This window comes from Aulostomus chinensis, chromosome 6, assembly GCF_037954235.1.
Source record: "Aulostomus chinensis isolate RoL2024-O1b breed Wild chromosome 6, RoL_Achi_v1.0, whole genome shotgun sequence".
NCBI classification, from domain to species: domain Eukaryota; kingdom Metazoa; phylum Chordata; class Actinopteri; order Syngnathiformes; family Aulostomidae; genus Aulostomus; species Aulostomus chinensis.
Window position 1 is genome coordinate 2,481,137 of NC_141325.1, and position 26,488 is coordinate 2,507,624.

Here is a 26,488-nt window from a genome sequence, read left to right on the forward strand (position 1 = left end):
AGCTTCCATCACTTTTCTGTGACTTTGACTTAATTTCCTAACCATAACTACTACTTGTCTAACCCATGAGGACTTAGTTTTTTGTTCTCCAGTGGGACTCAGGTCCTCACAGTGTAACTGTATAAAGACTTTTACATCCCTCCAAACTTGAGAAAACCACTGAAAACACACACACACACACACACACACACACACACACACAGAGGGATTTTAGAGATATCCAAACATTTACTTGCTAGGTGTTGAATTTGATTGAACCCTCAGATGCTTATCCAAATGTGCAGATGCCCCCCTTCACCCCCTTCCTCTCCAAATGTCTGTGAACATCAGTGACACTGGTGAAAATGGAGCCTCCACACCTGCAGTTACAGTGATATCAGGCCACACAGCCTTTCATCTTGTCCCAACAGGATCCAGGGAAATGTTGCACGGGAACATAGGGATGTAATATACACAGCAGTTTGTTCCGTTTCCAAAATCTACATCCGTGTCACGACTTCTGCTTGTGATCTTGTGGTGGAAAGGTCCCAAATTTGATTGGAATATAGGATCAAATACTTCCCTTTGACATCACATCATATTTAAAGGAATACTTTTAAGTAGGTGTAGGTGATACCGCAGAAATCTCACACCATTGCAACACTACTACCAAGTCTGTAAAACCACAACTGAATCCTCCGAGTGGAGCTGCCGCCTTCAGCTTTGACTGGGTTGTAGCTCCGAATGTTCAGAGGTTGCCAATTTTTTTTTTTTATTCCCAAACTTAAAGGCCCAAACACATAAACACAAAACCAGCTCTGAGGTGTTACGGCAGCAGGACAAAATGTTTCAGGTGTGCTACTGGCATACTTCAGATATGATTATGTCAGACTCCTGACTCTTGTGTTTGGGCCTGTAGTAGTGCTCCGCCCCATTTTAAAATCTGAACATTTCTCTGCAGCTCATTCAAACATTCAGAGACAACTCTGATCAAAAACACAAGAATAAGATGCCTGCCTTTTAATCCTAAAAGAATGATGGTGATATTAAATTCATTATAAAAAGTATCATTTTTTTTGGTGGCTAGGACAGAATTGTGAATTCATGAGGACTGCAGCTTCCCTCTAAAAGCACGTCAGAGCAGCACATTTCACATCACTCATCCAAGGTGATTCCTTCATTTTGCTTTGGTGGACAAGAAGCCAAACAGCACATTTACCACAGCTTCTTATCACATACGATAAAGAAAAGCAGATGAAGTACTATTCATGTAACCTGAGTATTTGCTGCTTGGCACATTTTCAGCGGATTGTTCCTTGATAATTGTGCCGAAACTATTACAAGACAACATTCTTACAGATGAGTTCAGAACTGAGGGAACCAACCAGGCGCATAGTTCATGAACATCAGCCCCACAGCAAGAGTTGCCTCTCTTTCACAGTCTGTATATTGAATGGATGGGGGGAATATAGCAAACATTAATTTGAACCAATGAATTCATATTTCCTCTGAAATTGAGTCAATAGCTGCTTTCCATCTGCTCCGATCATCTTAATGATTTGTGATTCCATACTTAAGTGCATATTCTAGAAGCATGGAGGGAGCAAATGAAAAAATCCCCAAATAGCCCCTCGTGGCTCTACTTTCAAGCAATATTTGCCATTATCAATTATGGAGGGGCTTGCATTTTCATCAGCGCTCTGCAGTAGGCAGCTGAAAGAGGCTCCATTAATAATCAGACATCGCTAAGAAAAGCATCGGCTATAACCGTTTTACAGTCTGTTGTTCTGGCTGGACTGCAGAAAGTGGTTTTTGAATCCTGTCCAAGGTAATTAACCAGCAGTGTGATGTTATTTCTAAAGGAAAACACTTTACATTGGATGTGATCCTGTGCGAGGTAAGTGATAGCGTATAGCAAATTAATGTTAATTTTTATATTAAATTCAACCCTTAGATAATAAGTGGATACATATGCTGTCCAAGAGAGTTTCTCACACTATTCTTTGACATTATGTAACTGCGTGTGAGTGAAGTGCGGGCAAAGAAATTTAGTACATTTCACCAGCTGTTTGCATTATTGCTCCACTGCCAACATTTTCTTCAGGTGTAGTTTTTAATCAAATTAACAGCCTCCGTTGCTTTGCCACTCTTGGATATTTGACATCTTGCAAAAGGTCTTGACGAGAGTAAAAAAAATGCTCAGCATTTGCAGGCCTTTTCCATCAAAGCAGGTCTGAGTTGTGTCCCCCTCTCTGCTTCAGTCCAGATTGCTCTCTCCCTTGTGGTTTTCTGATTGGACTTCCACCAAACTGACCCCTTGACCTCCTGCTATGGTCATGCCGTGAAAACACGGATGCGATGTACCACCTGCAAAGTGAGGAAAGCACAAGCAATATACAGTCAGTGTGTTTACATGCAGTTCCACTCTGACTTGTCATTCATTTTGGACTACTCTCATTGTTCCAGTGTACATGAACGAGGGAAGATCTGTCTCAAAGACAGGAAATCTCCTCTTTTTACAGAGTGCTGTGTCACCTCTGGATTGAATATTCTAGCATGACCAGCAGAACCTGAGCAGAACTCCGGACCAGTCTGAGGCTGATTGAGGGCTCCACATACCTGAGTAAATCACTTCCCCACTGCATTAACAGGGTATATTCGTCTGACTGTGAAAACTCCACATATTTTTAAAGTCCAGTTTTTGTTAGACGAACACAGTAAGTTATCCTAGCATCAAGCAAACATACTTAGTGCACTCAAAAAGTAAATGTGGCCACTAAACTAGCACATAGAAACATAAAACATGTAACAACTAAATCTGTTCTTGCATCTTTTAATAGATGGTTAACTTAATTTCAAAAACTGCATACCTCCCCCTCAATATTTTGCACCTGCATACTTGTGCACTGATGGCACTGGGTAGACATGCTGTTTTGGGAATGCCTTCTGCCTTCTCTGTAGGCCTTAACATATGTCTCCCAAGGCATGTCTTTTTTCACTGCCCTGTCACAGCTCTGTGTTTTTTCCCCTCCTTTCTCTTCTTTTCAACCTCCCTGTGCTCTCTTGGAGACCTTTAGTGCCTGCAGGTGTATAAATAGAGCTGTTTTCAATTAAGGGCTAACCTCGCCTGTAGCGTGCATCTGATCAATGAATGCCCCTGCACCTGTGGTAATAAAATACCAAGGGAGTGGAGATAGCGCCGTGAATGCTAATCAGATGTTGCCCTGTTGTTGCCCTGTCTCATTCTTAAGGACAGCATGCTTCTACTGACAGCTTGGCTGTGAAAGGGAGGCTTTGCCAGCACGTTACAAAAAAAGAGCAAACAAAAGACCTGGAGCTCTCATCAGACGAGTGAGTGAAATTCAATACATGATTGCAAAAGGAAACTTGAATGAAGAGAATGCTAAGCCAGTTGTGAACTTATTTGGTTAAGGGGAAGACGAATGGGGTGATTTGGAATCAACCGTTGCAAAAACTCAGGCTTTGACTGCGATTGACAGTTTCATTGTTGGATCAGATTTCAAGTTTGTAAAATATTAAATTGTAGCTCACTGATTTTATGCTGTCCCTCTTTTTCCTTGATAAGAGTAGCAGAAGAAACATTCTGGCTCTTTCATTCCAAAAAGAAAATTTGATATGTCAGGGGAACCTTGTGTTTCAGTGTCTTAATGGCACCAGATTGGGGTTCACAATTTCATCCACACTGAACCGTCTCACTGACTGGCTGTATTTTCATGATGTTTGCCCAGACGTTCAAGGCTCCTTTCTCATGAATGCCAATGACTTTAGTGAAGAGTAAATCAAATGCAAAATGTCCAACACTGATCTAAACGTTGGCTACAGCTTTACAGAGCTACTAGCATGGCTGCAGATGCTTTGTCTCAGTAGCAGTTAAATTATTATAATTTAATTATTCCACTAGTTTGGCAACTTTTTGAAAGACTTTTGGCTCGGGTGGCAATATTTGCAATATCACACTCGAGGGTGTGCTTTCCCATCATTATTGTCACAACAGAGATGCTATCAGGGGAACAAGGTGCATCACTATCATGACAATAAAGATGGTAAAGCACACCCTGTAGTGTAGTAGTGCTTCGTCAGACATTAGCATAGGGCAGACAGTCTTATACATGCTATCATGACATCACCAGCAGCTTGGCTAGTGTGTTGATTTTTTTTGGTTTGGACACAAATTTAAAGATCCTGCTCTTACAAAGAGAGGGAAGACGGTCCATAGAAATGCTGTCATACACTGTAAACCCCAGTGAAATGTCATAAATAGATACCTGCTGGATTAACTGTGGTCTAGAAGTGACATAACAAATCAGGCTTCCATGTTCAACTGTTTCAAAGAGGTAGTGTCATCTCATCAATTATTTCTGAAATTCTGCAGGACGTATACCCCTGAGAAATTCACCAGCTCACACGAGAAGCCTTCGCAGACAAGTATAATATTTATAAGTACAAGTATAAAGTCGGAGACAAACAAAAGGAGAAGGTTAGCACAGCAGAGCAGAGTGAGGCCTCGGTTTCCTCTCAGCTCTGGTTCTGGCCCAGAAGTCCATGTCAGCATATGTCCTGACCTCGCGTGCTCACGGCAGCCCTGCAAGGTTTCCATCAGGCTCCCCGCGATCTCCCCACAGTCAAAACCACAGCCAAGCTCATTGTCCATTGTACCGTTACGTTTTTACAGTCTGCCTCAAGAATTCTCCCCTCTCTAACTCTCTATATTAAAAGTGAGCTATCACTTGCTGTGCCAAGTAAAACCAGTGCCATGAACACGCACAGTGAATACATTTCACTGCGGATTCAACCTCCAGATGCTTAGCGAAAATAAGATTGTGGAAGTGACTGACATGAGAAGCCTCACATAGCTGATCGGGCTCATTTTTTGCGAGCCAATCCCCGCCACTCTCCACGACTGCTACTCTGGTGAGGACCCTCAGGCGACGAGGTTTTGCAGTCTCTATTACATATGCTGTCAAGACAATTGCCTTCCTTGCACTTTGTGATTTTGGACGGGTGTGTAAGCAGGGAGCTCTCTCTCCGGCCAGGTTTAGCTCACCACCACATCGCGCCATGCAGCACATAGATCAACATATATGTCACTTTGGGACCAGCTGGTGCAGCAGAAAATAAATAACTAGCGGTTATTTGATCTGGATGTTTGCACATTTAAGCAACCACTCCATGGTTCACAGTAATGACTTGATTTAATGAAACATTTGCCCCCATTCATTGGCTGGATTTGATATGTTAGACACCTAATAGGAAGTGTAATAGACGGCCACACCTTGTGTGAGCTTGAGGTGAGGTGGCTGGTCCCCCCCCCCCAACTTCAACAGGTGGCAAGGAAGACAAAAGACTTTGGATACTGAGGGGTTATCAAACGTACTCATTGACAAGAAGATATATATCTATAGATATAGACATAGAGATAGATAGATAGATCGATAGATATCTCACTTCTGGGTTTTGTACTTGCAGTCACTCTCTCTCTTTCTCTCTCTCACTCTAGTTTTCATGCCCCCGTTATTTTTGCATCATGTAGACGTACTCACTGTTGTGTATATTGAGCTTCAGCAGGAGTAAGTGACTTATGTAGGATTTTACTTGTCACATCCTTCAGACTTGGTTGGTGTCTGATGTCATAGGCACCCCCACGCCCAGTGCCCTATAGATTAGTGCCCTTGATGAAAGGGAGGAAGTGGTTTCCACATCTTATAGCTCCACCAGGCTGCACACTTATCTTCTTTACTTCTAAGTGCTGAAGATAGAACATGAGTATGATGGATTGAGCAGATGATGCTGTTCTCTTTGAGGCAGAGGCCTGTGCCACTGAACCCAGGGGAGGTCTTGGACATACGCCTGCCTGATATTATAAATGATTTTTTTTTTTTCAAATAAAGATGAGGAGCATGGTGGTACAGCTGGAAGGAGAAGACTTGGATTATCCCCGGCGATGTGCTTTTGATTTCATACACAAGACACCTTTGTAGACAGTTTTGCTGTTGTCAGCCATCAGTAGAATCTACATGGCTGGTTCTGTCTGACCTCTGGAGCAGTGCAGGAGTGACGTGGATTTAAAGTGTAACCCTGACACTCATTTTGCCTTCAGCAAATATTGCACCTTCTGCAATTTTTACTGCACAAGACTGTACTGCTTTAAAATTGTGTTTCTTTATTCTGCTCTAGGATAACAAACCACATGAAATTAATTTTGAAATTTGTGTAATTGTGATAAATGAATTCTCTCTACGTTATGCACTTCCTGTGTTATTTGATGCCCAAGTTGACACGTTGATTAAGGAAATAGACCAGATGTTTAAATGACCCCTGCAGAGCGGCAGTCAGAACTGTGTGGTCGGTTGGCTTGGGCAGCGGGATGAAACTGCTTCTCAGCACTTCGACCTCCCGTGCGTCTCTGGCCTGATAACGTGGTGTCCACGGAGGAGAGCTTGCTCTTGAGCTAGGATTTTAGTAGGTTTTCTTTGCCAAAACACTGACATTTTCTGTCTTTCTGTCCAAATCTCACATCTCACCTCAGGATCTGAATCTAAATCACTGCAGTGGTGCACTCTTGTCTTCTGTTTTGCTTCAAAATAAAACAAATCAGTGAGTACAGTGAGCAGAGCTCTGCTGCATGTTCTGTCTCCAAGTAGAACTGAGTTTTGGTAGGAACAAGATGACCATGATTCCTTTAATGTGTTTTCAAAAATACACACATTCTAAGGCTAGCAATGTGCAATGTCTACCCTACCCAACCCCCAATGGCTGAAGTGGCCATAGTACACAAAGAGGGCTCCGGTGGAATATCATGCGTCGCACATGTGTAACTGATACATTCAGCTCATTGTAATCAGAGGTGACAGAGGATTTTGCAAAAAGCCCAAAATAAAGTAAATTGTCATGCTGTGTTGAATTTCCCTTGACGTTTACCAGCCCAAAATAATATTTTCAATAAGATTCATTTTCTCAAGCACTCTGAGGAAAAATATCGGGACATTATGTGTTGTTTCTTAGAAAAAAATCACTTCATTATTGAATGTTCCCATCTGCCAAACTGCTGAATGCTGCTAGCTAATGAAATCTTCAACCTGTTAATCTGATTTAAGAATGAAAGAAGAAATCATTTCAAACCACAACATCTGTAACTTTTTATTTAACTAAAAATCTCTCATCCTGATGATTTCTTTCCAAAATGAACCCCTCTACAAATGAATGAGGATTGCTTTCACCCCATTCCACAAGAAGTTTCAGATACATTCCATTAATTATGCTGGAAATTTTGTATGGCTATAACAATTGGTAGACTAATCGAATACTTGGAGCACCCTCGTCCTGACATGTCAGCTAGCTACAGCATACATGTGGACAGGGTTTGCTGTTTTCCCTGCAGTTTGTCTGCTTTTGCAAATTTTGTTCTTCTGAAAGAGGACACAACTTTTGCCTTTTTGTAATAAATTACATCTTAAGAGATACAAAGAGAGGGCTCGTTGTTGTGGTTATGCTTTAGGTTTATATTCTGACATCCAGAACTTTTCTTACACCAATTTTATTAGTGCAGGTTAGACTTAACGGAGAAGACGCTGAGTGTATCCACGGAATACACGCCTTAAATGTGAATTTTGGAGGCTCATGGCCAAGGAAGAAGGCCCCTCAGTTTCTGGTAGATATGCTCTGTTTATACATGTGTAAACACCCTTGTAGGAGGGTTGCTGTGCAGCAACAGCTGTTTACCCCCAGCAGAGTTTGGCAGCGTGTTACATAATGTTGCATTTAGCAAAAGAAGCACAACAATGGATTTTGCGTGTGGATTCTTTTTGCAAGGCTTTTTCATGCCATCAAATTTGAGACTTGATATCAAGTTACTGAGGTGCTGTTGTAATGTCTTCTGACTAGCTGGCTGTAATGTACCAGGTGGACACAGAAGAAGAGATATGTTAAGGCCATTTTTACCTCAATGAGTTCTGAAAGCGCACTGTTCCCATTGTTTCATCATTCATTTATGTGAGGCTGCAACCATAGCTAGCATTGGAGAGTGCATGCAAATTAACCCACCGACCGACATACTCAATTAGTCTAAAATATCCTTGCTGGTTAAATTTTGACATGTGTAGTCTAGATGGCGCTCCTGTAACTTTTTATGTGTTGCTTTAGTAATATTACAAATATTCCCTTGATTGCTGCTGGATTGTGACATTTATTTTGACAAGCAGGGTAATAGACTCCAGAAAAGTCTTTTAATTTTTTGGTTAATGTGGATTTTCTTTAATGCGTGATGTCAAATCAAAACCCAGCTTGTCAGCTAAATGTGCGCGGGTAAATTGACACCACTGTTTATGCCTAACCACCCACGAAAGCTCCTCTTTACCACACCACTTCAACTTGAGCTTCTCTTACAACTAACTCATGCAATACAAGTTAACATTAGCCTTTCCCTCTCTCGACCATTTGGCAGGTCAGACACTTGGTCAAAGGGACAGAGATCAATGAACGCTTCTTAAAAATTCTTCCAAATGTAAGTGGTTTTCAACCAACCAGATGGTGACTCTTCACATCCCTTCCACAGCTCTTTGTGATAATTTCATAGCCCACCTGCCTTGACCGCAATTTCAAAAACAAGACACTTGAGGCACAGGACTGAATCACAGCTAGTGTAATACCTAGTCATTAGCCTCTAATAACATCGTTTAATAGCAGCAGTCTTGTTATCCCTACTAAATGAGGCTTGATAAGAAATTTGTTAACTGACGGGAAACGAAAACCTGCAGCGGCCTGTTTTGTTGAAGTTTGATTCACCGTCCGTGACTGTGTGTGTTGCTTTAGCTACTGGATGGGGTAACCCCAGTCACTTGCCTCCTCAACACCTGTGTTTACTTTGGGGCCGCTGCCCCCCATGACCCAGCAGCAATCCTTCACTCACTCAGAAGATGGAGTGAGGTTCCAGCCTCCAAGTATGTGCTGTCCTTGCACTTTTACCACTCTGTGACTCCTTGAAGATTTTCATAATAGGATTCCTGCAAAACAACCAGTCTGAGGATAAAAGTATGAATAAAAGTTAAGTTTTTTTTACTGTAATGTTCAGCTAGACTTTGAAGCCGTCTCTTGTCCCTAGTTGTTGTTTTTAGGAAGGAAAGGTGTGTTTGAGGAGCCTTTAATGTAGAATATAAGCAAAATTGTTAGCATGAGGAGAGTCTTATGCCTCAGCCTCTCCCACGACAGAGATGGATGCTCCGGTAACAGGACAGTAACCTGGAAGCAGTTCAGTAGCTCACTTCAGAAAGACTCAAGGACACTCAAGCCTCTGATTCACTTCAGTGTTTTATGCAAGGCACAGTCCTGCTTTTCTAATATCTGGGGCTCGGATGTCTTGCTGCTCAGCATCATCCAGACGCATCGTCCCAGCCTGGCACGTCTGGCTTGTCTGGTGCCACAGCCTCACCCTGATGATGATCTTGTGTTTTTCTGCTATCGTGTCCTCCATCCTCTGCTGCTGGCGTAGATGTCGGTTTGTGAGATCTGCAATGATCTTTGTGGGTTCCCCTTTTTTTTTTTTTTTTGCATATCTTTGAAACTCCTGAGGTTGTGTTGTGTGATGTGAGTTCTTGCAGGAATAGAAAAGAGAGGGTTTTTGTGGTAATGACTAATGTTTACACACACTGCCTATCTCTGTACATTTTTACTTCATCTGACAGCCTTTTCAACATGGAGCAGTTATTTGCATTGTAACTGGTGTTTCCTTTAAACTTTTTTTCTTGCTTATATATTCTCTCACTCATGCTCTCTCTCTCTCTCTGCGCACACACACACACAGATATATATATATATATATATATATATATATATATATATATATATATATATATATTCTATTTTAACCTTTTCAACTAAAAAAAAAAAGAACATTTCAACCTTGCAAACTGATATTTTGGTGGATAAATAAACTTTGATTATAAAATAATAAATAAAACTTAAGTAACCAATTGTAACTAAAGTGTTCTTTCCTCCATACAGTGTAATCTGCCTTCAGTCATTCACAGTCAGTTTGTCTTGAATTTACACATCTCTATCCCTCGCATGACCTCTCGGTGACTCCAGAATCCAGGATGCTAGCCACATCATTTTAGCTTGAAGCTAATGGACACCAATTACTAACAACTGCAAAACTGTTTACAAACTTTGGCACCGGCAGGTATAATCCAAGTTTTCTTTATCTGGCCGTATCGTCACGAGTCCTGAAGAGGTTGATTAGAGCTACAAACAAAGAGACACATTTCCAGTGCTGAATGCACAAGCAGGTCATTGGCGTGCAAGTTGTCGTTCATATACTCTTTCATGGTCCTGCCAAAACAGAAGCTCGAAAGGCAAATGATACTTTTTGGGTTAAACTTTGCTTTAAGGAAGCAATGTCAAGACATTTAGTTGGTGAGGATGAGGCTGTGGTGATTGGGGAAAAAAGAGGGTTGCATGTTTGATCAAGTAAATTATTGTGCCAGTCAGACCAAGACAAATGTACAGTTATTCAAAAAAGACAAGTCAGGTCATGATAAACAATCTGTGGTGAGGTAGAAATTTGCGGTGAACAGACTACTGTAAAATCAAGAACACAGATGGCTGGACTGAAGTTAATAGACAAAGTGGTTTCCTGTGTGTGTTTTTCCATGGCACTGCACATTTATAATGACATGCCTTCTTCTTTTGCATTCTTAACCACAACTGAGAAGTTGCCATGACCTGTTTACTGCCTCGAACATGTTAACTTGGTGTGGATCTGATGAATATTTTTCACAGTTCAATTCTGGAAGAATGCCAGAGTTCTTTACTGCAGCCGTACTGCAGTGTTAACTGTTCAAATATTAGTTCCAGTGTTTTTCCAGGTGTAGAGACATTGGTTACCATGGAAACGTGCCAGCCCAAGCGTAAAAAGCAGCCATCGTATCATAAGAAGTCATTAGCCTTTTTCAACTGATCTTATTAATATTGCACATCACACTGAAATCAGACGTGGCAGCTTTGATGTCATTTGATGCCTTCGTTCCCTGAGTTTTTGCTATTTCCACATTATGACTGAAAATCGACTCAACAGTGTTTAGTGCAGGCTTTGAAAAGAAATGACGTGGAGTTTTCAGGTAGATGGCAGCGTTACTTGGAATGCACGCTTTGAGTGAATAGCATGCCCTGTCTTCCTTCCATCTAGCATGTCTAATAATTAGATGCCTTTTATTTACCAAACATTTGAGCTAAGTCTTGAAAATACGGTGCAATGCTTTCTTTACTCTGTGCCAAAGAATATGCATTACTAAGTTGTTAATATTAGATATTGCAGTATCCTTACATATGGCTTGTAAAAGGTTGAAAAGATTTCATAGAGAACCTTTTAAGCTTCATGTGACTTTTTCAGGTTAAGAGAAACAGTTTGAGTGTTGTCTTTTCCAGGACATTGGCAAGTGCAGGAAAGGAACTCAAAGATAACTTCCTGAAAGCCCTGGCAGAGCGAGAGGAGGCCAACCGCAGTGGGAAAATGACTGTGAGTACATTATTACACCACTCCGATTGCTACGTAATGGGATTCCCCTCAAATATTTCTGCAATTCCATTTGGATGGAAACAAAATCCATACTGTGTTAAGTTGAGTGGAAATGCCCCCTGCCATTCTCCCAACTGTAAGCCAGTCATCAAACTACCTTGTCCTACTGTAGGTGGGTTTTTCAGATAGAACCACAAATGTTACATCTGTCCTCCCCTCAATACCAATGCTGCACATGGGGAGGGGGGGGGGGGGGGTGTCTTGTAGTGCAGACATGACAAAGTACGAGTCTACATGTAGGCACTTAGAAAGTGTGTCTATTAATACTACTATATTACAGCAATCATATATAACATGTATATATAAAATGTATAACAGCAATTTAAAACGGGAGTCTTCAGAGTCTACATCCAGACACCTATTGTTCCCACCACAACTGATTGAGTCCTCTATTTTCTGTTTTTTTGCTTCCACATCTGTGATAGCAGTGGCCAGAACTGGTGCTCCATTCCTGTGAACATGGGATTGTAATGCTGTTATTCGCTGTTGCCGTCTTTGTGTGTCTCCAGTAAGAGTTGTGTCCAAATCCTCCACTAATGGGCAGTTGCAGGTGTGCGCCGCAAAGGCTGTTGGTGTTTATAATCTTCATGGACATAATCGGCAGGTGCAGCTGTTGAGTGGAGGGAGTCGGTTTGGCCTCTTCACACCGTGACCTCCGTGACACACTGGAGCCGTTTACAACAGAGTGTGAAGCTTTTGGAATGAAAGTCTGCCCTTTCAGGGATGAGACTGTAGTACTACTGGAGAATGATGGGCAAACGGCTGCCCTTTGGAGTACAAATACCTGTTGTCATTGGATGTTGCAAAATGACACACTGTAACATAACTTCTTTGCAACGCTAGCTACGCATCTCATGTTTGCGAGGCTGTTGGAGTACCTTACTTAGAGGCGTTAACGCCAAGTGCGAAGTTCTATGGGGATTATTCCTGTGGTTATTTCTAAGAAAGGATTCCATTTGTTACAGTGGAAGCTTGCTGACTGGGGCAAAAACTCTTAAAAACTGTGGAGCGACTCTGTCGTCGTGGAAATTCCATAGGTGAAACTACCCGCTCGATCGATTGATTTGTTTATTTTGTACGGCACCATCTCTGACTGGGAGAAGATGATCAAAAACTCAATTCTTGTGTCCCAGTTCCCCTCAGGTAGGCGTTTGGTTCCACTGGTGAATGAGGTGACTCTCCATACAACTAAAACCTACAAATTTATAAGCTGTTGTCATGTAGAGTTTGTCTGGGTTTGAGAGAAACACAACCCAGGGACACACCTTGACGTGAACATTAATATGCTGCCAGCACAGAGACTCATGGGAATATCAGTGTACCCATGTACGAAGTGATAGTTTGGTCAGGGAAAGCTGAAGTATTCACCGTTTAACAGTTATGGGACACATGATGCATGGACCGCTTCTACCACAATTGGAACACAAGATAGTTTCTTACCAGACTCAATTTGAATGTTGTGCATCTGAAAAACTGCCCTACGGATATTCTACATCTTGGCATATATCTTTACGTATTACATCTGTGCGTTTTAGCTTGCAGCTAGTGCTACATTCCCAGGTTTTAGGATTCCTGCTGCTTACACAGTGCTCTTGAAGCAGAGTGTAGCTGTTACCTGAGCCCTGGGAGCTACAGTGAGATTTACTTGGCAAAACCTGTGTGCTGAATTAAACTTTGACACACAAAGGAATGATTTTAACCTTTGATCTCAAAGCTGACTATTTCTACAAACAGTAACTTTGACAGTGTTTGCTCCCATGAAAGGTTTATAGTGAAAGATGAATGGAAATTAGTGACATTTAAAACATTGTGCTCAGCATTGTTTGTGTTGATTGACTTGAAATGTTTCTCTTTCAAGCTGCTGGAGAACAAAAAAGGCCATTTTGTTTGACCTCTATTTACCTTTCCCTTTGGGATATTCAATTATGAGATCACGTGGAGTGCATGGAAGTGAGTTGAAGTAGTAACACCAGGAGTTTTCCCTTTGGATGTTCACTGTGTAAACAGGGCCATGTAAAAGCCCTCTCTTTCTTTTAGCCGCTCTTCGCTGAAGCCAGTTGAGTGATACAACAACAGCTTTTTCCTTTCAGTCACCTCTGAGCCGAAAATTAAGTGATTTAACATATCTCCTCTCCTAAACAAAAACAAGAGCTGAAAAACAAGCGAACCCTTATGATGTGAATCACTAACATTGTTTTGCTGACATGACCCCCCCCCCCCCCCATCTACCCTTATTTTTCCGTCTCTTAAGAGCTTCTTTTGCTGAAAAATTGGATCAGGACTATGTTTATTTTCCCTTGAGCCCCTCTCTGTTAAAATTGAACCCACATTTGTGTGCTTAATACCCCCTCTGTTTGAAACTGTGTTGGTAACAGGTAAATTTAATGCAGTTTGATTAGGCTTGACCTCATTGGCATGTTTACATAACAAAGAAGTACACATTTCTATATGCATTCAGTATGGTACAGTCAATGGTATTCCTTGTTTTAGACATTCTGTACATTGATCATGTGTTTTATGCCTGTATTTCAATATTTAAATTTACTTGAAGAAACAACATTTTGGCTGTCGGCCTATGGGCATCCTATGGGGGAGCCATGTTACTGAAGCCATATAGGCACCACTGTATTTGCTCAGTGCCGCGTCCATCGTGGCCTGTTAGTACCAATATATGATGCCTATGGGGCCCAAGTGGGCATGTTGGCTGGATGAGCTTCTTATCTATCATCCCCAGAACCTGACAAGAAGATGGCGATGAAGGCCTCACTCCCCTTTGTGCGTCATTATGGAGCTGAGACCAATTAGCTTAGCACAATGAATGGCAGTGGTGGGGAGTGTGAGCATACCTTCAGCCATCCATCCATTTTCTATACTGCTTCTCCTTTAAGGATGAAGGGGGGGCTGGAGCCTATCCCAGCTGACATTGGGCGAGAGGCGGTGTTCACCCTGGACAGGTCGCCAGCCCATCGCAGGGCCATCAGGAGCAGTTAGGGGTTCAGTATCTTAATCAAGGATACTGGTCGCCGGGGGGAGTGAGGATCAAACCAGCAACCCTTCGGTTGCTAGATGGCCACTCTGCCTCCAAGCCACGCCGCCCCCAATGGTATATTTATTTATTGCATATTCTGTATTTACAAGCTGACACCTCCTAAAAATTGCAAATAATAATAATAACAATACTGAAGCATGATTATGTTGGGCTGCTGGTTTTTTTCCCACTCTACCATCTTTTGCAGCTAAAGTGTTTTCATGAAAGTGTCAAATTGCCTGCTTTAATCTTCGATAGGGTTCAGTAATAAGACCACCCAGCTGCGTGAAGTATCTTTCACACTGTTCAACAAGGGCTTTCTTCAAGCCTTATTGAAACACATGACTCAAGCTCCTATCTGCCACACTTTGCAAACCTGAGATTGGTCCCGCTAACACATTCCAGGTTCTCACATGTTTTTACTGCACTCTACAAAGAAGTCCTACAGGTTTTATTTATCGCACACATAATTTTTTATGTTAAACAGACCCACCGACTGTATTTCTTCACAGTAAAATCCTCCAATAAGTCAGCAAATGTAATATCTTAAAGCAAACAAATTACTTTATTTGTATCATGATACTGTAAACCTTTACTGGCATTGTTGTGCACTCAACCGGGTATCGAGTGGCACCAACACCTAATTTATCACCTAAGTGTTTTATCATTGTTGTGAATGACCGCAAGGAGAAAGAAACGCATCCATTTAGGTATACAAAAGACGAGGAAGAGAGAATACCTTGGAGCAGAATCATTGGCTTTCCTTTAAATGGATGACACATTCATTGTCGTCTTCTGTCTCATTCATCAGAGGGGTTCACTCTTTTGTTCTCCTTTCATGTCACCCTTAGCCTTTCAAGTCAGGTTAAAATTACACCTGTCAGTTCATACACTTGTCAGCTTATACTGTCTCTTTCCCAAATGCCGTTAAAAAAGATTGATAGCATACATGACTGGTAATGAGGAGAGCTCACCTTCCCTTTATGTTCAGCCCCCGGCCCCTCCGAGTTTCTAGAAGCTGGATTACGTCATAGGATCTGTTGTTCTGTTGGCTGTGAAAAGAGTGGATAAATTGTGATGAGCGTCATACAGCTCCCTCTAGACAATTCATAATTTGATCTGATCATTTTTGGGAAGTCTATGAGAACGGCCTAAATTATTTTTCCCCATTCAAGATGGCATAGGGCTAACAGGAAGTAGTCATTCTGGCCAGCCATGGCCTGCTCTGTTGTTACCGTGTCAGCTAAAACACGGTAGATATATTGTTGTGAGCATCACCAACCCCAGCATTTTACTTTTGGAATTTGATTTATTTGATTTGATAACATTTTAAACTCTCTGAAGAATCACACACTTACAATAAGTTAGCTGAGGGCTAACAGGAAGTAGCCCCTCTGCAACATGGAATTTTTTTTCCCAAAAATGTTCTGAGAATATTACGTGCAATGCTCTGGTAATGATTATAGTAGGAAGTTTTGAATTTGTCCCTGGAATATTCTTTCTCAAGGTGGGTTATCAGTCTCCAAAAACATTTAAAAATGTTGGTTGAGGCAACAGATCAAATGTTCCCTGTTAGCCAGCTTGAACCACAGAGCGTGCTCAGCATGCGTCGCCCCGACCGTGCAAGAATGTCGCCACATACAAGAGCGCCAATTGGTGTGGAATGTAGAGATGTACCTGACTGAGCCTGAACTGCATAGGCGTTGATTTATATGTAAATCAGACACACTAGCGCTTTAAGGAGGTGAGACCTTATTTGGCTGTAAAATATTGACTTTGAAGCAGTCAGAAGTATTCAGCACTGGGTCTGCAGACCACTTCACAATCTCTCCGATCAGCTGAACTTGTAATACCTCCAGGGCCGTGCCTTGATTGCGCTTCTCCCTCTACGGCCCTGTTGTGAAAGCAGCTTCACAGCCAAAAGTCACACACAAACAAAAGCTGCACCTGGGCAGATTTGGCTTTATTTGCACTGGGTAAGAAGTTCAGGTTTTTTTTTTTTTTACTATCAAATCCAGGTCACACCTGCACAAGAAGCCTGAGGGTGTCCATTGTTGGTAGGTTCACATCTGAAATTGAATGTGCACTGCCACCACCCACCCTGCTGCCTGTTTGTTCTCAGTTGTTTGTAGAGAGGCTCGGATGGTATCAGTACGCAATTGCAACATGTCAAACTGTGGCTAAACGAATGAATGGCCACAGTTAAATGCCGTGAATGCTTTATCTTTAAGTGATACAAATACAAATAAGAAAATGGTTTTGAATAGTTTCATTAGACAGTTTTTCTCTTATTGATCTCTAGCTGGATTCAAGTCTGTATCATTTTTCTTGGGTGACACTCTGGGTTTGAAATACAAATAGTGGCAGCCAGGCGGCCCAGTGGAGCAGTGGTCCTCCCTGTGGCCCCCATCAAGAAGGTTGTGGGTGGAGCCCCGGCTGCAGCACGGGGTCTTTCTGGGTGAGTCTCCATGTTCTCCCTGTGCCTGCGTGGGTTCTCTCTGGTACTCCAGCTTCCTCCACAGTCCAAAGACATCAAGAGGGACCAGGTTAATCCAGACTCTAAATTGACCGTAGGCGTGGCTGGGAGAGCCAATGGTTGTCTGTCTCTATGTGTTGGCCCTGCCATGGACTGGTGACCTGTCCAGGGGGAAGGCTGCTGGGATAGGCTCCACCCCACCACCCTGAACAGGAGAAGAGGTGGAAATGATGGATTGGAATAGTGGCAGCCTGTCAAGGGATCCATCCATGTACTGGATTTTTTTCACTTTACATCCTGCAGTTCGTTCTAAAATATTAAAACCTGCCATGATTTGCAGTGCCAAAAACTGTAGGACCAGGATTCACACTGTATTGGCTATAACTAACAATTATTTTCATCACCAGATTATTTCATGATGAATTGTTTAGTGAATGAAATATCTGGAAAATTTGAGAACACATATTGAATTTGCTTCTCGTGTCCGTCCTACTGTGAAGAACCCGTAGACTCTGCTCTCTTCTTTCTGTCATAAATGACTAAAAGCAGCAAATCCTTCTATCTAAGAGGCTAGAACCACTTTAGCCTTTTCTATAATTTAATGCCTCATCACCACAGAATATTGGCTGTTGAATAGAAAAACAAACCCCTTCCTGGTCTTGAAAGATTTCATGACACAAATGGTCCAAGTGACTAAACAACCTCATCCAGCAAAATAACAAATCTCAACAAACAGAAAAAGTCCCCAACAGCGGTTTCAATAATTGCTGAGAAGTTTTTATGAATAATGGGCAAAATTATTTTGTTCAGCCAATGAGTATTTAACAATTTGAAATAACAGAAGACTTTAAATGTGACCTTTAATCAATACCAATCTGTTAATTTTACTATTTTGTTTGACTATTTGGAGTGAAATGATTTTCAGTCTCTCACCCTTTCAGTTGTGGAATTCCTCTGGTTGGCCTGCACTGCGTGTCTCATGCCCGGAGGGGACATCCTGCATAAAGGAGGTGTTTGTCTTTGGTCTGTGGACCCAGCCAGTTCTGTATTGATAAGCTCCTGTCACTATAGATAATAAGGTGGTCAGTCATGCAGCCCAGAGATCAAGTATAGCATTGAAATTAAAGAGGAATTCCCAGCCCTATTGCATTACAAGCCGTGTGTGTGTCCCTGCTGCCCAGTTCTTTTGTCCTTGTCATGGGCAGTAAAAATAACAATGGCAAGTTTGATTTCAAAGCAGCAGGACCAAGGTGGGCAGCCTTTAGAAAGCAAGGAATCCTGCAGGGCTATCGTATGACCTTGACTTGAATGGTGTTTCAGAGTTGTGGAGAGGTGGGGAAAAGGCCCTACCAGTTTGAAACCATTTACCAACTGGTTTGTTCTCCCGCAGAACAAATAACTGTTATTTTTAAATCATCTAATCAGAATGTTTTGTAGTTACAGAGTTGTGCTTTGCAGGAAAAAAGCAAGTTCACAGTTTAATGCCTGGATTAATTGTTCATTCATATCTTGATTGATGCCAAATATCTGTCAGAAATACCTGTCTGTTTTCATTTCTACTGACTCGTCCCTCCCCCATCCGTCATTTGATGAATGGCCACAAAAGACCTCTGAGCGCGGACTGTGAAAGAAGCTGCTGTGTATTTGTAATCATTTCACACAACCCCATGAAATGACTTGTTTCACCATCAGAATTTGATCCATTTGTTCTGAAAACATTTTTTTAAGTTTGAAGAGGCTCGCAGTCAAATTATTTATCTGTGCTGGTTGGCAAAGACCAGAATAGCCAGTTTATCGAGTGGAAGTTTCTGGTGTGCGTGCTCTATCATGTGGGGGGTTATACACAGTCAGCGCAATAACTAAAGGAAACACCAATCAATTTGCATGCAAAGTCTCTCCCTAGCTTCATGGTTTTACCGGAATACCGGAAATATGCGGAAACAATGGCACTCAACACATCCGCACGTTACTTTAGCTCTTGATTTATGTTTTTTGTCTGCGCTTTCCTGAATTGTGAGATCCTCTTTCTCACAGTTGCAGCTCTTGAGGAAAACCATAACATTTAACTGTGAAATATTACTCTTGGCTGATTACAAGATGGGGATTTCATGGCTAGTGTGTTAGTCTATAAAAAGAAAATTGATAGCCAAAGCATTTTGTGTTATGTTAGTCCACACAGCCAAAATGGCAGCTGCACCCCATCTCTCAGTGCTCCATATCTGCCACTGAGGGATTTGGGAAGGAATGAGGAAAAGAAAGATTAAACCGCCCTCGAGTTGTGTTTTGGTGCTCGTTATAAATGGCAAATGAAAGATAATATTAGACTGTGATTAATCTGTTTTGGGACAGTTAGACAGATTTCTGTTAGAAATCCAGCTGCTATCAATGGAAGAGCTTTGACTTTCTTTCCTTTTTTTTTTTTAATGACAGCGTAATTGATTGGTCTCTCAATCCAAATCCAGACAGAACATGCCATGGGCCATTTGGAGGCCGTTTTAAGGTGAATGAAAGGTGTGTTAACCCAGGAAATCGACTTATTGCAGACCTGTCCCAGAGTGGAAGTGGCACTACTTGGCCTCCGTGTTTTGCCACTGAAAGCCTGGATGAGCCCCACTAATGATTTCTCCTGCACCCCCCTCCCTCCTGTGAACAGCTGCTATTGTCCCGAGACCTTGCCCGGGAAATGTGGCCCCTGGACCATTTTCAGAGCAAATGAAAACGGATACACTTAATCTAATCTCTCTTGGCTTTTTCCCCCTCTTCGTGTTTAGTAGAGTTTTCGTATACGTAAGGAACACATTTTGGCTGTGGAACATCACCGCCAAACATCCATCAGCTGGATTTGCCACTGGGAAGATGAAAAATTATATTATATATTTCTACTTGGTATACAAGGAAGTTTATCATCCAGTAAGAACTCTCTGCCCTTTGTTCCTTGTCGCCACTCTTGGAAGCAGTTGGAAGATATATTCCTAATCAGACCATAGGAAGGATTCCTCTTTTCTCTTTCGGTGTAAAGGAGATCTTTTGTACCTTTTACTCCATTTGCAATATCGGCAAATAATGGAAATGCACAGGCTGGTCAAGAACTTAAAGGGACTCATGAAAGTAAATGTGCAGAATTTCAAACCTTAAAAACAATTGCATCAACGAGAATGTGTGAAGTTCATTCTTTCTTTTTTGCTGCTGTTCGCATTCACAAAGAATACACCTCTTCCTTATGTTTTGTTCATGACTCTGCACACAAACAGTGCCGTGGTGTCTTGTAATGCTTCTGGAAACCAGAGACCACAGTGATCAGTTTCTCTTTATTGGCAATATGAAACACAACAGATTTCTGTAGTGTAGCAGTGACTTGCTGCAGGATGGAAATCAAATCCCAATCTGCTATTGGCTGCTGCTTCAGCTGCTAATTTTCATAAAGTTGATCTCCAACTTCAGCTCGCTACTGTTGCTACTGGCATGACACCACTCGCTGCTGCCACGAAGCCCTTTGTGACTGGCTGTCATTGAAAATAGATGCCAGCGTGATGCTTCTTTCGCTTATAAATCTTTGGGTGAGAATGCCCAGTGACCCTAACCACTCCCTGTTCTCTTACCTAAACCTATCCAAGAACTTCAGAATCTGCCGGAGGGTTTCCAATTCCCCGGATGGCACTGTCGTGAGAAACAAGGGTCTTAGAGTTGTGGTCCTGAATTTGTGGACATGAATCTACGGGCTCTGCAGACTCGTAAATGTGCAGGTCACAAGGTGACCGATCACCGCATCTCTGCTCATGATCTGCCTGAGCCCAAGGTAAAAAGGTAGAAAATGCATGTGTAGGAATAGCAGTGATGCAAAATTCCTCAGAACTCCTGAAGGCAGCTTGGCTGTCTTGTTGGCTGAGTATTTTCCTTTGACATATCAAGGTCACAGCTTTCCCCTGAGATCTTCACCTTGCACTATGTGGTTGAAATCAGTCATTGCTGTGATCAATCATCATTTACACCTATATTATCTTTTGCATTCCTTTCATTTCCACTTTTCTTGGACTAGTGAGCCACTGCCTGTTTTTACTCCAACTCCCATCCATGTACTAGCCGGACACTGGGGGCCAGTGCTTGTTATTATGGGAGGATTTAACATCTGTGTTAAATACTACCTCAAGGTTTCTGACTTGTCCCTGGAGGAATGTACACCTGCCGTGTACAGGCAGTGTTTTTAGACTCCTCCGGCTCAAAAATCAACAAGATGTGTAGCAGGTCCTATAACAAGCTTGAAATGCAGTTGTTGAAATTCCTTTAAATCAGCGGTAATTGATGAGAGCACTAAAAATGTTTGAGATAAAACTGTATGATGTCAGTTTTTTTTGTTTTGTTTTTTACTTCCATACATTAATCTCACATTATGAACTTGAAGTCATATTGACACAGTCATGCAACATCACCACTATTGTTTACATTTCTTCTCCTTCTCCTCTTTCCTACGTCTATCATTTGCCTCAAAACAGTGATTAGACCGTTCCAGTTTGTGTCTGGACCCGTCTTCTTCCCGGCCTCCTGTCAGGGAGGGAAGCAATTTGTGAGACTTGTGTGATCTATGAAGCAACAGGTGCAGTGCCTTTTTGTGTGTGCAAGAGATATTGCAGCTATCTATTTAAAATGGGAGACTACATAGCACATAAGAAAAGAGCATAAATCATCGGCAAGTTTAGAGTGCAACTGCAACTAACGGTTATAAATGGAGTCTTGAGAAACAAAAACACTTGATTCTACAAAGCAACATGCCTTGTAATCACGGGTCTGCGTCTGCTGCTCAGGATCAAGTGGATCAGAGGATGTCATCGGGTGGTTGTTGTTATTGTTATTTTTAACCTTCTGGCATCAGCTGGGAAAAAAAAACCCAAGCTAACGACTAAGTATGATTTTGAAGCTCTTGTATTGACCAGTTATTAATAAAATGCTCTCCATGGTTACCTTTCTATCAAGGTTGAGAGGATCAACTTTGCTGTACAAACTCCTGTAAACTAAAATATGCAATGGATATACACCACTAAGGATGCCGAAATGCCTTGACTAAACTGTCGTGTACTCCATGACACAAAAAACAGTCATCACAAGGCTTATTTTATTTTATCGTTTTCCGAAATAGTTCGTTAGTGTTAAGAATAATGTCTGCTCCTGGATCAGTTGCCTACAAAATCACTTCGAGCGATCTTATCTTCAAAATAAAACCCGCGCCATTTTTTATGGTTGTGTCAGAGCAAGCTTTGTGAAAAAATATTCAGAGAAATTCTCATTTTTATCTGTGTTTTCTTGCTGCTACTTGACGTGTCAAACCTGCAGCTGTTAGGATTTACTCCACAGGCGATGCTTGCTGACTTGGACACAGTTCTTCACCTTTAAGTCGTTGTCCTGTAAGCTGTCAGTCACACAACTAGGAAAGCTGATTTATTATCGTGTTTGGTCTGCCAGACCTCTTCCTGTCATGGGTTCTTTTGGTTTCCAAGAAGTTCTTGATGCTGGAAGCGCCTGTCCTCCCTGACACCTTGGCTCTCTTTAGACTTTGTGATGTTGCATTACACAACTTCCTGCCATGAAATGGCGTCCAAATAATGTTTCACTGCAGCAACACACCCTGGTCCAGCTTTTAGACAGACGGGTGGCTTGGAAGTCATCAACAAAAGTTGGAGCAGTTGTAGGACTTGTTTGCATCAAACTTCAAGGCTTCGTTTACTCCGAAAAAAGCTGTTGACCCTGTCAATTCATGAAAAAAGCTTTATCAATCTTGAGATTTGATTGACCCTGTTTAACTCTTGGAGTTTACCTCTGACCTGTGTATCTTTATGGTAAGGATTGCCACAAAAATGAAGAGGATGTCTGAAAGCTTCCGACTGATATGTAGTATATTCCTAAAAAACATCAATGCTCACTAGGTAATCATTTTGGCAACAAAGCAGCACAGTGAATGATGAAGGGATCCATTTATGGTCAAAACATTGATACCCAATCTGGGAATTGAGCTCGTGCTTATCCGCTCTTAGCAACATATGGAGCACATTCTTCAGAATCCTCTTTGTTTTATCACCGCACACACTGGACTGTATTATTCCACCTGAGTAAATACTGGACGGCATCCCTCCTTCTCAGAGCAATGCACATGTTGTCCAGCACAGCCTTCAGCCCCTGAACCCTGTCTCTCCTTTTCTTTGGCCCAATAACGGTCTTGTCCCTCCCTGCTATTGGAGAGCAAGTCCAGGGTTTTGTGTTTCTGAGTCGTATCCTGAGAGACCAGCTGCTACTGATGGACAGTTTCTTATCAGGTGAATGTCAGTCTGTCTCTCAGCTTGCTACATGTAGTCCCTCTGAAATACCAGAGACTTGAGCTCATTGTGTAACTTTCATGCTTCCACAATCCAGATAAATTCTCTGCATATTTTCACCTCATTGTAATGCATATTAAATCAGCTGCTATGAATTTTGCGTTTGTGTTGACTTTGGCGTCCCCTCTGGCCAAGAGCAACAGTGTTAAACAGAATGAAGACTGCATTTGTCATGAGTACCGCCGCCTCATGTCTCACCACCTCAAACTTCTCTCAACATAAAACTGAAAGGCAGCACCAGCAACCACTTATTCAGAATCCCAGAAGCCTGTAACGTACAGCTGTACCCAAATCAGGATTTTCTGGGTGAACTTGGGTTTGGTTATTCAATACAGTATTGGCAGCTAGCGAGCAGCTAATGTAAGCAGGCTCCACTATTGGGGAGTGTGTGCTTGATCAGGTTTCAGTTTCTCCTACAACGAATCACCGTATACATCTCTTATTTAACCGCTGCAAGGATATGTGAGCTGGTGACAAATTTCAGGATGATTTGGTGATTATTGTGCTGCCGTCAACGGAATATTGTTGCTGACTGCAGCTAGCATGCTTGCATAGCCACCCACAACCGGGTTAGAATAGCCTTACTTGAGAAAAATCAAGTTGATATTTGCCACCTGAGAAGACTAATCATCTCATGTAAAAATGACTCAAAACCTGTGTATGCCTTTCAGAATTTATCTAACAGAGGGCTGTTATCTGACAAATATAGGTGTTGAGACTGATAAAGGTTTGCTTTAATGAGCTTTGCTGGAAAGCAAACATGAGAGAAATGTGCACGCCCATTTGTTAGAGAAACAATATGTAACCTATTTATCTTCTGTCAGATAGGGAATTCTGAAGAATCGAATGTAAGGTATTTTAAATACTCATTGATGGCTTTAAATACCTTCATAAACAAATGGTCTTTCATGAGAAAATAAAGAGGATTTTTGGGCATTTTTCTTTTCGCACTTCTCAGTTTAGGTGTCGTCAGATTTAGTTCCCTTAGCCAGAGCGTGCCAAATTTCTGAGAAATAATACAAAAAACTCTGGCCTAGTTTCATTGCCATAGTCCCATTTTTTATGTTACAGGTAATATTTTTGGCAGCCAGCAATTATTAAAAGTAGCATATAAATCTTTTCTACTATTGTACCATAAACAAGAGAATGAGAAATTAATTCAGCCCAATGTGGGTGCAGGCTGGGTTTTGATCGCAGTTCTAAGCTCAAGCAGACCCAAATTCCTGAATTATTGTATACTTTCAGTTGACTTTCTTATTTCTGTAAGCTGTGTCGAGAACCCCAAGGCCAGATGGTTTTAACATTAAGTTTGCGCGATGTTTTAAACACTTCCTGGGAAGAGTCCCCAAACAGGAAGGTCTGCATTTTTTGGCTACTATAACATTAGTTTGGGGTAAATAGTGAGAACTTGGACATGGCTACATTAGCACAAGAAGAAACAAAAATGGAACGCAACTTTTAAAAAAAATCACACTTCAGCACCGAGGAAACAAAGAAGGACCCTGGTCCAGCACGCAAACTGCTGGTCTCCCAAATTTCAATCATGACATGTTGTTGGCATGTCATCGGTACTGGCAGATATTTGTCATTTTTTGTTGTATTAGTATTGGTCTTACTGCTGATGCATGATCTGATCGGCAGTCAGAACAAGCTTTATCAGTAGTCTCATGGCCTAGTCAAGCTGTAACTGTAGCTCCACTGCTTCTGTGTGTATACACCCATTTCTGTGTTACTATGATTTAGTTTCACTCCAAATCATGCACACAAATCCAAACATTTGACCACAGTGGCCAAAGTGGCTGGCCAGAGCTCACCTGCTGCTGTAACTATTGACTTTAGTTACCTGCCAACGTGGTAACCTGGAGTGGTAGGTAAACCTCCGAACTACAGCCAGAATTTCCTGCTATTTAGCCAGACTGTCATTCCAGTACCTCAGTCTTGACTTTATCAGATATGTATTTCCAGCCACCGTCTGGCCCAGCTGATATAACAGCAGCATCCTGGGTGTAATATGGAAATCCCCTACCTTTATCTTATCGCCTATGCCATAAAACAAAACAAATCCGCTCATCTTGTCATCGCAGAATATATAGTCTGATATCAGCCAGCAGAAACCAGGAAGAGGTTGAAAAAGATAACTGTGTTTGCACTACCAGACATGTAGCGTTGCTCTTATTGGGTTGAGCAATGTTAGTGTTGTCTTAAACCACAAGCCCCCTTTTTAGTTATTTCAGAGCCACGGAAAGCAAAGATCAAACAAAATCACAGTATTCTTTTCCTCTTGCAGGGCTGAACTGAAGTGCATTTCATGGTTTGAAAAACACATTAAAAACACTGTGAATTCCCTGTGCTGCAGTGTGACAGCTGGCGATTGCAGGAGTCTCAGGGCAAGCCTAAAGGGGGAGCTTCTCAGCAGAACTGCAGGCCAACTAAAACAGAATCATGTTTGAACACCTATATCCACTGGGATAGGGGGAGGGGAGCTCCACAAGCTTTAATCAGGATCTTAAAACAGGCGAGCCTTTGATAAAGCCTGTTCTGTACATTTATCTTATTCCTCAGGAGGTTGCGCTGGCTTATATCATCCACTTTGATCCTACTTTTTTGGAGCGTGGCGTCAACATATCTTTGCTGCCGATAACACACTGGTCAAGTTGTGATGTAGAAAAAAACAAGAACTCTGACCTTGCGTCCTTCCTCACTGCCACTTCCGAAGTGCATGAGTGTGTGTGGTATCCAGCACCTCCTGCATTTTTTCCCCCTTCTGCATGGAAACTGCCATTAATTTTCCAAGCACTGTCATAAACATCACCTTCTGGTTAAAGAGGAGCTGTGACAGTGTGCTGCCCCTCAATGTGCGAGGGCAACAATATTTGACTTGGACGTGTTCCTGGTGATGAGGCCAAACCCTGCAGCAGGCCTCTTGGCAGATGTCATGCCTGAGTGCTTTGGAATAATGCTGATAGGAGCTGAGCTGAGCTGGACTGGACTGTACCCACGACGGGCTCGTCTTTAATCTGTGCATCAGCATGCAGAGCGCAGCAGGCAGTGGC

The 26,488-nt window shown here is 42.0% G+C and overlaps 1 protein-coding gene and 1 long non-coding RNA gene across 14 annotated transcripts in view; one reads left to right on the forward strand and one right to left on the reverse strand.

Annotated features, from left to right (window-relative positions):
* The window catches only part of cfap299 (cilia and flagella associated protein 299), a 76,112-nt gene that overhangs the window by 7,084 nt on the left and 42,540 nt on the right, over positions 1-26,488 (forward strand). For 10 of the 13 annotated variants that reach the window (XR_015116369.1, XR_015116370.1, XR_015116371.1 and 7 more), the window contains exon 3: positions 11,419-11,509. Coding sequence is in view for 10 of the 13 variants with exons in the window: in XM_086205796.1 (XP_086061922.1) it covers positions 11,419-11,509 (91 nt within the window). In the remaining 3 variants the exon portion in view is untranslated. Of the gene's footprint in view, positions 1-2,284; positions 2,379-2,501; positions 2,603-3,230; positions 3,331-11,418; positions 11,510-26,488 lie in introns of those variants that run through there. The other 3 variants (XM_086205801.1, XM_086205804.1, XM_086205802.1) reach the window with 2 other exon arrangements.
* On the reverse strand, positions 41-26,284 carry LOC147259692 (uncharacterized). The gene is made up of 3 exons (XR_015116372.1): positions 26,121-26,284; positions 15,572-15,649; positions 41-2,346 (listed from the first exon to the last, which is right to left on the reverse strand). It is a non-coding gene; the product is annotated as an uncharacterized LOC147259692 (long non-coding RNA).